Source organism: Phyllobates terribilis, unplaced genomic scaffold (assembly GCF_046119375.1).
Source record: "Phyllobates terribilis strain yellow unplaced genomic scaffold, ASM4611937v1 Scaffold_1__5_contigs__length_1240528914, whole genome shotgun sequence".
In the NCBI taxonomy this organism is placed as follows: domain Eukaryota; kingdom Metazoa; phylum Chordata; class Amphibia; order Anura; family Dendrobatidae; genus Phyllobates; species Phyllobates terribilis.
In genome coordinates this window covers 862,564,922-862,578,002 of record NW_027362761.1, presented here as the reverse complement: position 1 = coordinate 862,578,002, position 13,081 = coordinate 862,564,922, and the positions used below count along the sequence as shown (strand labels likewise).

General features: G+C 40.6%; 1 protein-coding gene across 1 annotated transcript in view; it reads left to right on the top strand.

Annotated features, from left to right (window-relative positions):
* Nucleotides 1-13,081, top strand: part of BANK1 (B cell scaffold protein with ankyrin repeats 1) — an 857,480-nt gene that overhangs the window by 206,078 nt on the left and 638,321 nt on the right. The window contains exon 5 of the mRNA XM_073639073.1: nucleotides 4,836-4,978. Coding sequence (XP_073495174.1) covers nucleotides 4,836-4,978 — 143 coding nt within the window. The remainder of the gene's footprint in view (nucleotides 1-4,835; nucleotides 4,979-13,081) is intronic.

Sequence of the window (13,081 nt, the reverse complement as noted above, 5' to 3'; positions counted from 1 at the left end):
ACCAGGCCTGAAACCAGACCTGAAACCAATAGAAAATCTTTGGCGGGAGATGAAACTCAATGTTGCCCAGTGACAGCCCCAAAACCCAAAAGATCAGGAGAAGAATTGTATGGAGGAGTGGGCCAACAGCCCTGCTGTAGTGTGTGCAAACGTGGTCAAGATCTACAAGAAATGTCTGACCTCTGTAATTACTAATAAAGGTTTCCGTACTGTAATGCAGCAGCTTGCTAGCATTACTGTAAATGGTCCAGGATGGGTTTTACCTGACCATGTACCTTCCCCTTTAACTGACTGGTCACATGACTGTGACATCACACATCTCCTGTATGCACAGTAAAGGTCTGTACACATGACTGGGACAGCACACAGGACCTATACACACAGCTGACTGATCACATGACTGTGACATCATCAAGGTCCTGTCAGTTTGTGTGTGTGTGCACAGGATATATAAACCCTGGTGATTTGAGACAGGGGTGTTCGGTGTGAGGCGTGAGGCCTGTGCTCCATGTGTGTGGGACACCGTTTGTGAGAGGCCTAGTGAGGCCGAGTGAAGCAGGGCAGCCTGAAAGGCAAAGACTGGATCCTGTGCGGATGCTAGTGGCCTTGGAAGGCAGCGGCTTTGGAGTGAAGCCTGGTACCTGAAAGGTCGAGCCTGGATCCTGTGTGGATGTCAGTGGCTTTTGAGGGAGAGCCGGCTTGGTGAGGAGTCCTGAAAGGCAGAGCCTGGATCCTGTGTGGATGTCAGTGGCCTATGAGGGAATGACGGCTGGAGACCCCTACCTGGGAAGCCACAAAGCCACAGTGGTGGCGGATTAAATGGACTGCAGCAACTAAACCCGGCAAAGGTAATACACTTTGTTACATGGACTGTGTTATGGTCATTGATAATTTATTACCTTGCCGTAGGCTGTAACCTAGAGCAAGTATGCCTGTGTGCCACTTGTCTCATGAATATTGTAGATATGTGTGTCGGCGTGCCACGGAGTTGGACCCGGTGAACTGTGGCTTATGATGTAATAAACTGCAACATTGTGCGAAAAACGTAAAGACATTGCACGTGTGCATTGATTGACGCAGCGAAGCTAGTAACCCCCAGTATGATGACTAGCGCTGCCTTACAGTACCAAATATTAAGTTCTGTTTGTCTATTGTATCAAATACTTATTGCATGCAATAGAATGCAATAAAATGCAAATTAATTATGTAAAAATCACACAATATGATTTTCTGGATTTTTTTTAATACTCTGTCTCTCACAGTTGAAGTGTACCTACGATAAAAATTACAGATGTGTCCATTTTTTGCAAGTGGGAAAACTTGCAAAATCGGCATTGAATAAAATACTTATTTCCCCCACTCTATGTTGTAGACCATGCCATTCTTTAAAAAAATAACTTTTGTACTTAAAAAATGAACTAAATAAAAAGTGGGTGGTAGGTGTTACAGTATGTCTAATATTACAGTTTGTGTAAAATTTAGAAACCATTCATTGCCAAACGCAAAATTGAAAATATTTGAATATAATTTTTAACTAATTATTTATATTTTTGCACCTTATTTGTGAAAATACCCTTGAAACCTTTATCATGTTTTTTTTATTTTGGGTATATAAGAGATCCCAGGGCTTGCCAGTTGGAGCATGCTTGTATGCTTTATATACAGGCAGCATTGATATAAACATAGATTTTAGAGTAGATAAAAAAATAAAACATGAAAAGTTTAAGTTCACCACTAGAAACAAAAAAAAGTAATTACACCGGCTTAAAACGCCCAATATATGCATTCTATATAATTCTTTATATATATATAACAATTTTTTTGTCTAAAAGTTTTTTATATAAAAGTTGTAGTAAACATGGTGCAGGAATATTTATTTTCAAAAACTTTCCTTTTCAACTTTACTGATTACCCCAACAATTTTCACATATTATTTTTTCGGAAGAATGTTGCTTGCAGACATTTTGTCCACAAGTAGTACAGAAATGCTCAGATTTCCTTTGCTTCTTTGCTGGACAAATATAACAGCGCTTTCTTTTTTTTTCTCTTGGCTCTGGATGTTCCTGAAAATGTATACCACATCGGATCATAGCTTCCGTAATTTGCCTTGGCAAGCATTTCGTGTTGCTTCGCTCCATCATGGTAGGCATCAAAAGTTCATAGCAAAGTTCCGTCAAGAATAGACATCTCTTGTCCTTCCTGTTGGCATGGAATTCTGGATGAGTTTCACTATAAACAATATAGCTATTGAGGGCTGAAACATCAAGGATATTATAAAAAATGACTACAGGCCAACGTTTTGTCTGCCTCTTGCACGAATACTCTCCAATCATTTCATCCATCTTGTCCACACATCCTTTTGTTTTATTATAATGCAGTATGATTTCAGGTTTCTGTTTCCTGTCATCAGTGTCAATACTTCCATCATGATGCATTGTACTCAGTAATATCACGGATTTTTCTTTCTTTGCTTTATAAGATACCATTGTCGCTTGATTGCAGAAACCAAAGACACTCTCATAAAGTGGTCGCTTGGAATTGTGCTTCATGATTGGAGGAATTTTGCGGCGGTTTGGCCTCATAGTACCAACAAGTGTGAGTTTTTTCTGAAGCAAAAATTTGCCCAGTTCCAGATTGGTAAAGTAGTTGTCCATTGCTATATTTTTTCCAGAATTGAAAATTGGTACTGCAAGTTTTTTTATTATGTCAGAACATATGTCTTTCTGGACTGGAGCATCAGCTTCTTTGCCACAGTAAATCAGACCATTCATGCTATAATAGCTTGTAGAATCAGAAATTTTTTATGCCATACTTGGCAGGTTTACTGGGCATATACTGAATGAATTTGTAACGTCCCCTAAAGGCAAGAAGTTGCTCATCCACTGTCACATTGTCATTAGAATGGTAAAGCTTTGTACAGTTTTTGATGAAAAGATTCCAGATGTAGCTAATAGGGGCTAATTTATCTGTTTCCAACCTCACAGGACGAGTTCTCTTATCATCAAAACGAAGGCTTCTCCGAATATTCCCATATCTATTGACTGACATTGTAGCTTTGTAGTGTGGATCTGAAAAAGGGTTCAGAAATAATTCTCTGATTGGAACATTGTATGATTTTGTACACCCTACCAGAAGAGTAAGGGCAATATAACCATATAGTTCCTCTTTTGTTATATTTTTCCATGTTTTTTTTCTTCCTGAAGAGATATGTTTTCCTTCTAAGTAATAGTACAGACAAAAAGACTGAGGATCACATGTAAACCAAGTACAGGCCTAAAAGGCCCCAGTTATGTGAATTTGGGGTAGTCCGAAAAAAGAGTTGTTTTACCGAAATGCCTATAACATAAAAATATATGAACAACTGGAAATTACTAACAACCATATAAGAATTGATGCTATTTAAAAGGAAAAGGGTGGGTACACCAAGTAATGATTTGATTTAGATTTCCCTTTTTAGTTAGTAATTAGTAAATAGATTTCTTATAGCAATCATTTCCAAACTGTGGCTCCTGCTCTTGTAAGACAACTCCTAGAATGTGTTTAGATATCATGTTGCAGTCTGTATCCTTAATGTTTGCTGTGCCAGTGTAAACTCTAGACTTCACCATTACTATATACCAACAATTAGTACAAAAAGATATATATGTTATCAGTGTGTACTACCACGCTAACACTTATATATACTGTAGTACAGAAATTGCAGCCCAATAGTTGATAGGTACCTTCCCCAACAGTGCAAAGTGACCTGTGCCCACAATATGATATAGTGGAAGTAATGTTGGATTCAGGGAATCAATAGATCGATAGTCACAGAGTATCCCTGATCCACCGCAGGGAGACAAGCTGAGTTCAGTAGTACTAGGTATGTACAGCACTGTTGGTTCAAGTAGTCAGATGAATAAAACACTTATTATTCAAGGAAGTTTGTTACAGTCATCCAGCTCCCATTTTATGGTAGAAATTATGGCAAGGTCCTCTGGCAAGGTAGAAACGTTGCAGGAGCGTCCTCCCGAATCTGCCCCTCTCCTATGTCCTCATCTGGGGTGATGGTAAATAGTGGAGTGCTTCGGCCGGAAGCGCCGTTGCTGAGCCGCAGGACGAGCGGGGGCCGTGAACAATGTGACATCACTAACAGCAAAGCTACGGGACCTAGTTGCGGCCACAAATCAACATGTTTTGAAGGAGACGCAGTCCTCCTTCCTCACACCCTGAGGAGGAAGGACTGCATCTCCTTCGAAACATGTCAGTTCCAGAAGGAGCGCTCCAGTATTTACCATTACCCCAGACAAGGACACAGGAGAGGGGTAGATTCGGGAGGATGCTCCCGCAATGTTTCCACATTGCCAGAGGACCCTGCCATAGTTACTACCGTAGAATGAGAGCTGGAGGACTGCTAACAAAATTCCTTGAATAGTAAGTGTTTTATTCATCTGACTCCTTGAACCAATGGTGCTCTACATACTTAGTACAACTGAACATAGCTAGTCTTCCTGCGGTGGATCAGGGGATACACTGTGATTATCGATCTATTGATCCCTGAATCAAACATTACTCCCACTATATCACATTGTGGGCACAGGTCACTTTGCACTGTTGGAGAAGGTACCTGTCAACTATTGGGCTGCAATGTCTGCACTATATATAAGTGTTAGTGCGGTAGTACACACTGATATCTTCTATTATTTATTTGCTGACAGGCTAACACATAGAGCCTGTCTTACTACCAGCAGCTTCACTGCATTAGCACTAAGTAAAGCACCAGTGTGTTTTTTCAACTTGCTTTTACTAAGATATATATGTTATTCATATATATATATTTATGTCTTTTTTATTAGATTTTCATCCCGGTGAAGTCACAGTGAATATTTGCTGTGGAGAGGTTATTAAAGTTTCAACCCAGATTGAATACTTCTCAAAAGCTGAAGATCTTAAACATCTACTCCTGAAAACTATTGATCCAGTAGCGTTCATCTGTCAGGTAAAAACACAACAATGCACTATATGAATATATTTAGGCATATATTTACAAATTTAGATAACATGCATTGCTGTATAGAAATTCATTGATTTTTATGGTCTAATCTAAAATTCATATTCATCTGTTTTGTAGCTATTAAAACAGAGTGTGATGATGGTGGGTGTGGACTAAGTTGCTACCTGGTGTTCACTAGTGCCCCTGATGGTGAGCATTGGCTTGGGCCGCAGGGTAGCCACCAGGTTCCCCTCCAGGGCAGTGCCCGGACCTGTAGCAGCTGACCAACTGGTCAAGGCAGGGATACACTTTACAGACGGACAGGCAGAGACATAGTAAGACAGTCTGAGGTTGGGGCAGACAGCACAGATTAATGATACAAAGCTGAGGTCAGGAGCAGAGAGATTAGATAGAATCGAGTAGACAAGTCGGGTTGATAACAAGAGACAAAACAGGAACACATATTAACTGGAAGCTAGTAACAAACTGCTGACTAGAACCATAGGTCAGGCAAGGAGTGGAGAGTGGAACTGCCTAATATATCCCCTGCTGGCAGCGGACAGGCCAGGGAAGCCAATCTCTGCAAGACACATCAGAGACTGGCTGCCTTTCACTATAGCTAGGTGGCAACGGCAGAAAGATGCAGCAGTGCTGGGGATTGCTGCAAGAGGCAAACTCAGCGAGACAGCCTGACACGAGAAGAAGCAGAGCTGTGACTGCAGTGAGTGGGACGAAGGAGTGCGATTGAAGGTCCTCCCCAGAATCTTCTTTGAGTCTAGAATGCACTTTAACTCAAACACATCCGAGAGACCCTCAGGAAGAGAAGTAGAGGCAGGTGTATGGTGTCTTGAAAAGCAGTTAAAAACCAACGGCTTCAGGAGCGAGGTATGGAATGAGTTCAGAATCCATAGATTCACCAGGAGTTGAAAACTGTAAGTCACCACATTGATTAGTTTGAGGATTTTGAATGGTCCAACGTACCGAGGGACAAAATTTTAGGAGGGTACTTTCCGGCAAATTTTTCGAGAAGACAACCAAACTTTATCTCTGGGTCGGTTGAAAGGTGGAGAACTTCTCTACTTGTCTGCATGAGACTTTATCCAGGAAACTCCTTTAAGGAGAATTGCCCAAATCTGGAAGTACTTGCCATATTAGGAATCAGCTTCTGGTACCCCAGAGGAAGCAGACATAGGAGAGGGCAGGGCACTTGAGGATGCTGGGAGTATACAATGAAAAATTGAGATGCTCCAGAAAACTCTCCCACATGGTTATTGTAGGAAAACTCTGCTTAGGGAAGTACCTGCACCCAATCATCCTGCATGGGCATAGATAAAGTGGCCCATTCGTTCGTTTGACTTGCCCATTAATCTGAGGATGTTACACAGAGGAGAAATCCATCTGGAAATTCAGCAGCTTGCAAATAGCCCTTCAAAATTTTGACGTCAACTGGAACCCATGATCAGAGACAATGTGGAGAGGAAGACAACACATATGCTGAAAGAACTGCGTGGTGAGCTTGGGAGTGGGGGGAAGACCAACCAGTGGAATAAAGTGAGCCATCTTGGAGAACCGGTCCACCATGACTCAGATGATTTTGTAATCCTCATAGAGGGGCAGGTCGGTGATGAAAACCATGACAATATGTTGCCAGGGGACGAAAGGAAGTAACAAAGGCTGAAGGCCCCTTTCAAATTCTGGAGAGCGGACATGGCCAACTCAGACTAGACTCTGGCATTAGCCACCTTCTTGGTTACGGCAGAGATGGGTGCCATAAGAGTGCAGAATAAATTGTCTGTAGAAGTTGGCAAAACCCATAACCCCTGGATAGCTTGTAAGCCTTGGGGATGAGGCCAGGAGAGAACAGCAGAAACCTTTTCTAGATCCATTTCGAGACCCTGGCTTGAAACAATGTAGCCAAGGAAGGGCAAGGAAGGTCTTTTGAAGACACATTTGAACATCTTGGCAAACATATTGTTCTCCCGTAGATGCTGCAGAACAAACCTGATGGATGTATCTTCTATGGGATAGTAGATGAGGAGATAAAATCAGGATGTCGTCCAAATACACGACCATGGAAATATTGAGGATTTCCTGGAAGATGTCATTAACAAATTCCTGAAATACAGCAGACGCGTTGCACAGACAAAAGGTCGTGTCGAGATACTCGTAGCATCGTAGCAACTGTCATAGGTATTAAAGGCCATCTTCCATTTGTCGCCCTTATGGATCCGTAACAAGTTATAAGCCCCTCGTAGATCAAGTTTAGTGAACACCTCTGCCACATGGATTCTATCATATAGTTCAGAAGTCAAAGGCAGGGGGAACTTATTCTTAATGGTGATCTTAATAAGGCCCCGATAGTCAATACAGGGATGTAAGGAACCATCCTTCTTGGTCACGAAGAAGAAGCCGGCACCGGCAGAAGAAGAGGACTTTCAGATGAATCCTTTGGCTAAGTTCTTTTGGATGTACTCTGACATGGCACGAGTCTCTGGTAGAGAGAGAGGATATGAATCCTGTATTGAGTAGGGGGTTGAACATGATAACCCTGGAGGTCCCTTCCAACTCTAACATTCTATTATTCTATGATACCTGGCCTTGGGGTGGAGAGGTGTCAGGCTGAAGATCGATGGGGGTGGAGAGGTGTCAGGCTGAAGATTGATGGGATAATCATAAGGCCTATGCGGTGCAAGACCTCTGCCTTCTTTTCACAAAAGACGTCTGCAAAGGCATAAATAGGTTGGCAGAACAAAAAGGTTCAAAAGCACAGCAGGCGGAGACTTGGGAAAGAAATTGGCAAAGCAGTTGGTAACACAGCTTGGTCCCCACTGAAGCACCTGGCTGGTGGACCAGTCAACAACTGGCGCTTTTAAACGCAACCAAGAAAGACCCAGGAGAACAGAGTTTGTGGATTTAGGTAGCATGTAAAAATAGATTCTTTTGGAATGTAGTGCTCCAATATGCAACGTGACTGGCTGCGTGATATATCGGATAGGCTCTGCCAGGGGTGGTTCATAGGGCTCCAATATGCAACGTGACTGGCTGAGTCATTTATATCGGATAGGCTCTGCCAGGGGTGGTTCATCAATGAATGCAATTAGCAGGGGTTGATGTAGTTGTTGTGTAGGAAGCTGAAGTTGGAAAACCAGATACTGAATTTGCCAATTTATATGGCATCATTGGTATATATGTTCCATAACCAGTCAGTGGCTAACTTGATTTCAAGTATGATACATAATTACAGTCAGAAGTAGATCACATAGTAAAAATTGTTATGGTTATTATAGTCAACCTGTCCAAAAAGTATACTGAAATTTCATATATATACAAATTGATTACAATATTTACATGGCAACATTAATATCAGTATATATGACTCATAGTTGGTCAACAGCTGGCATGATTTCAATTATAGTACATGATTATGAGCAAAAACTGAACTTGATAGTAATCAACATGCTTGTTTGAATATCCATATTACGGCATTCTTGCCCTGTTTAAACATGTGCTCTGTGACTCTCCATGTGGTGCACGTGTGCGTCGCGTCATCATGACCTCATCCCCCTGCCCAACGTCCAATCGAAGCTCCGGCTGTGCAGACATGCGCAGTTGGACTTCCGGGATGCCGGCCACAGGGAGCGACATGTGATGGGCGGAATACATGCGCCCATTACCATGAAGCAGTTCCTGGTGATTCTAATCCCATATAAATTATATATATCCTGACACAGCACTGCCTCAGTAGAACTCGAAACGCGCGTAGGGGTACGAGGCAGTGTGATTCTAATACAATGGCACATGGTTGATATTATACTATATATCATCTGAAACTGATCGCTGTTATTCCCTAAGTTATAGGGGTAATAGTGATATGTTGGAAAAACTCTGTTTATCATCATAACTTTCTATCCTCCTGTGGCACTGAGGGTTATGTAATTGTGCTATGTCTTAAACTAACTGTGACCAAAATGTTTATACATATAATCATGTGTCTGTAAATATTTGAATTTCAGCATTTCTTATAGTTAGGTAAACAGCTGTATTTGTATAATAGTGATTAATTTTTTAATATAATTATGTATCATATCTGAAGCATGTTGATTACTATCAAGTTCAGTTTTTGCTCATAATCATATACAATAATTGAAATCATGCCAGCTGTTGACCATCTGTGAGTCATATATACTGATATTAATGTTGCTATGTAAATATTGTTATCAAGTTGTATATACATGAAATTTCAGTATACTTTTTTGGTCAGGTTGACTATAATAACCATAACAATTTTTACTATATGATCTACTTCTGACTGTAATTATGTATCATACTTGAAATCATGTTAGCCACTGACTGATTATGTATATCAATGATGCGATATAAATACTACCATCTGGAACCACACTGCCCAATCTTTTTCAATTGGTTTTTTTAGGGGCTTATTATAGGGTTTTTGTTTGTGTGTAAACCTTTTGATACAATAAACTTTATAATATACTTAATCAACACTATATGAATTTGTATAGTTTTATTCTTTAATGATGGTATTAGCATTAATAAGATTTGAACATTAGACCTGGGGTCACTGGGTCCCGATTTGTCTGCAGGGTCCATGGCCTGAGCTTACTATGATAACGGTTGGTGTGGACCCACTGCGCCACTGGCCAGGCTTACCCTGGAGGGGCATTACTTAGTGGCTACCTGGTCTTTGCTGGAGCCTCTGATGGTGAGGAAAGGCTTAGGCCACAGGAGAGCCACCAGTTGCCACTCCAAGGCAGTGCCCCGACCTGCAGCAGTTGACCAACGGGTCAAGGCAGGGATTCACGGTACAGACGGCATTTGCAGAAATGTAGTCAGACAGGCCGAGGTCGGGGCAGGCAGCACAGGTTCAGGATAAAAAGCCAAGGTCAGAACCTGAGAGATCAGACAGAATCTGGTACACAAGCCAGGATTGTAACAAGAGGCAAAACAGGAACACACATTAACTGGAAGATAGTAACAAATTTCTGACTACAATTTAAGCTTAGACAAGGAGTTGAGAGACAAGCTGCCTAATATATCCGCTGCTTTCAGCAGATAGGCCAGGGACGCTAATTTCTGCAGGACACAGTAGGGTTAGATTCCCGCAGAGACTGGCAGAGCCAAGTGGAGACAGCAAAAGGATGCAGCAGTGCTGGGGAGTTCTGCCAAGAGGCAAACTCAGTGAGATCGCCTGACATGAGGAGAAGTAAAGCGGTCACCGTAGTGAGTAGGATGGCGCTGAGAAGGCATGCGAGTTACTGGTGTGACACAGAGGCTTATTGATATCTGTTACCCAAACAGTTGACCTAAAAATTTTTCTCATGATATGTATAGTCTGTGTTTTGTTGTTCTTGACTATTTCCTTGTCTAATGTCTTGGCACTATGCATCTCAGATGACTAGTCCAAGAGGTAAGTAATGAAAATAGTCTGTAATCTCATATATGTCAACTAGAGTTTTGCTGTTCTTGACTATTTTCTTGTCTTATGTTTTGGCTTCTATGCATCTCAGATGACTAGTCCAAGAGGCCAGTCTACGGCAGGTTCTTCCTGCTTCCCTACCTTAGACTGATAGGACTAGAAAGAGACTAGTTAGTTTAGGTGAGTGAATTAGGAAGAAGTTGCTGGTAACTGGCATCAGACTAGTTATCTGAGACACATAGTCACTGGCTGACTTTTCAAAGCATGTTTTATCTGGAAAGCTCAGCATTTCAGAGTAAAACATACACAGCTACAATAATGTAACCAGCATCTGATTCATGCTTCATTTGGTTCAGGCAGCATGAATCTGCTGATTTGTTCCCTATAAGAGCTAAGTAATGAAAATAATCTGTGATCTCAAATATATCAACTGGAATAATTATTTTAACGTGCACTTCATTGTTATTGGAGTCCATCTAGCAGCTGTTGCAAAAAAAAAGAAAGAATAAAAATCCATTAGTTCTGTGCTCAATAGTTTGAAAATTCTAGTGTTCTAGTATCCATGAAAACAGTAACTTAAGGTTTACTCTGGTGATTTCAGAAAGTTTAAAGATGTGTTGGTAGAAATCTAATCAGTAATGTGAAGTGGGAAGAAATGTTAATTTTGTTTTAATCAATAACAGTAGAGTAAGAAACAATAGATAGCTGAACTTTGACTTTTGGACCACCTTGGGAATATGTGTAAAAATACTGCAGAGAAAAAGGAGACTATGTCAAGCAGCAAGCAGTAAAAATCCAACTGTGATGGTTAGAAATACACATAATTTTGAGTATTGAATATGTAATATACAGTGACATGTAAAAGTTTGGGCAAAATTACTGTTATTATGAACAGTTAAGCAAGTTGAAGATGAAATGATCTCTAAATGGGCTAAAGTTAAAGATGACACCTTTCCTTTGTTTCATCGTTTACACTTTAAAAATTACGAAAAATAAAATGGGCTAATGCAAAAGTTTGGGCATCCTGCATGGTTAGTACCTAGTAGCACCTCCTTTGGAAAGTATCACAACTTATAAATGCTTTTTTTAGCCAGCTAAGAGTCTTTCAATTCTTGTTTGAGGGATTTTCATCCATTCTTTCTTGCATGCACTGCTATTTTGAGATCTAGTCACAGATTTTCAACGATGTTCAGATCAGGGGATTGTGGAGGTCATTGTAAAACCTTCAGCTTGCGCCTTTTGAGGTAGTCTATTGTGAATTTTGATGTGTGTTTAGGATCATTATCCATTTGAAGAAGCCATCCTCTTTTTTACAGAAGGTGTTATGTTTGCATCAAGAATTGAAAATTTGAAATTTAATTGACTTCATTCTTCCCTCTAACCATGAAATGTTCCTTGTGCCATTGGCTGCAATACAACCCCAATGCATGATTGATCCACCTCCATGCTTAATGGTTGGCGAGATGTTCTTTTACTGAAATTATGTGCCCTTTTTTTCCACACCATTGATCATTGTGTCCAAATAGTTATATTTTAACCTCATTGGTCCACTGGACTTGTTTACAAGATGCATCAGGCTTGTTTAGATGTTCCTTTGCATATTTCTAATGCTGAATTTCACGGTGAGGATGCAAGAGAGGTTTGTTCTGATGACTCTTCCATGGAGGCCATATTTGTGCAGGTGTCTCTGAACAGTAGAACAATATACCACAACTCCACAGTCAGCTAAATCTTTCTGAAGGTCTTTTTCAGTCAAGCAGGGGGTTTGATTTGCCTCTCTAGCAATCCTACGAATAGCGCTCATTGAAATTTTGCTTGGTCTTCCATGCCATCTTGACCTCCACTGTTCCTGTTAAGTGCCATTTCTTAATTACATTTCAAACTGAGGAAAGGACAACTTGAAAACACTTTGCTATATATTTCTTATAGCCTTCTCCTGCTTTGTGGGCAGCCACCATTATCATTTTCAGAGTGCTAAGCAGCTACTTAGAACCCATGGCTGCTGTTTTTTGGCACAGGGTTAGAGGAGGCTGGGTTTTTATAAAGCTGGGAAATTTGCATCACCTGGCCTTTTCTAATGATGATAGTGAACAAGCCATAGCCCTAACAAGATAATTAAGGTCTGAAACCTTGGTCAAAGTTATCTGAGCACACAAATCTCCAAGGGTGCCCAAACTTCTGCATCGGCCCATTTTCTTTTTTGTAATTTTCGTAATGTAAAAGATGAAAATATATATATTTTTTGGTCTAAAATACAAAGGAAATGTGTCATCTTTAACTTTAGGCCTTTTAGAGATCATTTCATCTTCAACTTGCTTAACTGTTCACAATAAGGCTATGATCACACATGTTGGGTTTTTCAGCATCACAAATCTGCAGCAAAACCCAATCTCTGGCAGGAAATCAGCTGCGTCAAAAACGCAGGTTTTTTATGCGTTTTTTGAGCGTTTTTTTCAGCGTTTTTTTCACTGTCCTTCTGTCTCTATTTATGCATGTACATAATGTTTTGTGAAAAAAAGAACCCCATTCTATTTTGCCATCAAAAACGCTGAAAAAACGCTGATGCAAATTCTGGTGCATTTTTCAGCTTTTTTTTCACCACCAATTACTTCCTATGGGTGAAAAAACGCTGAAAAAACGCAGAAGGAAGTGGCATGCTCTATTTCCAAAAA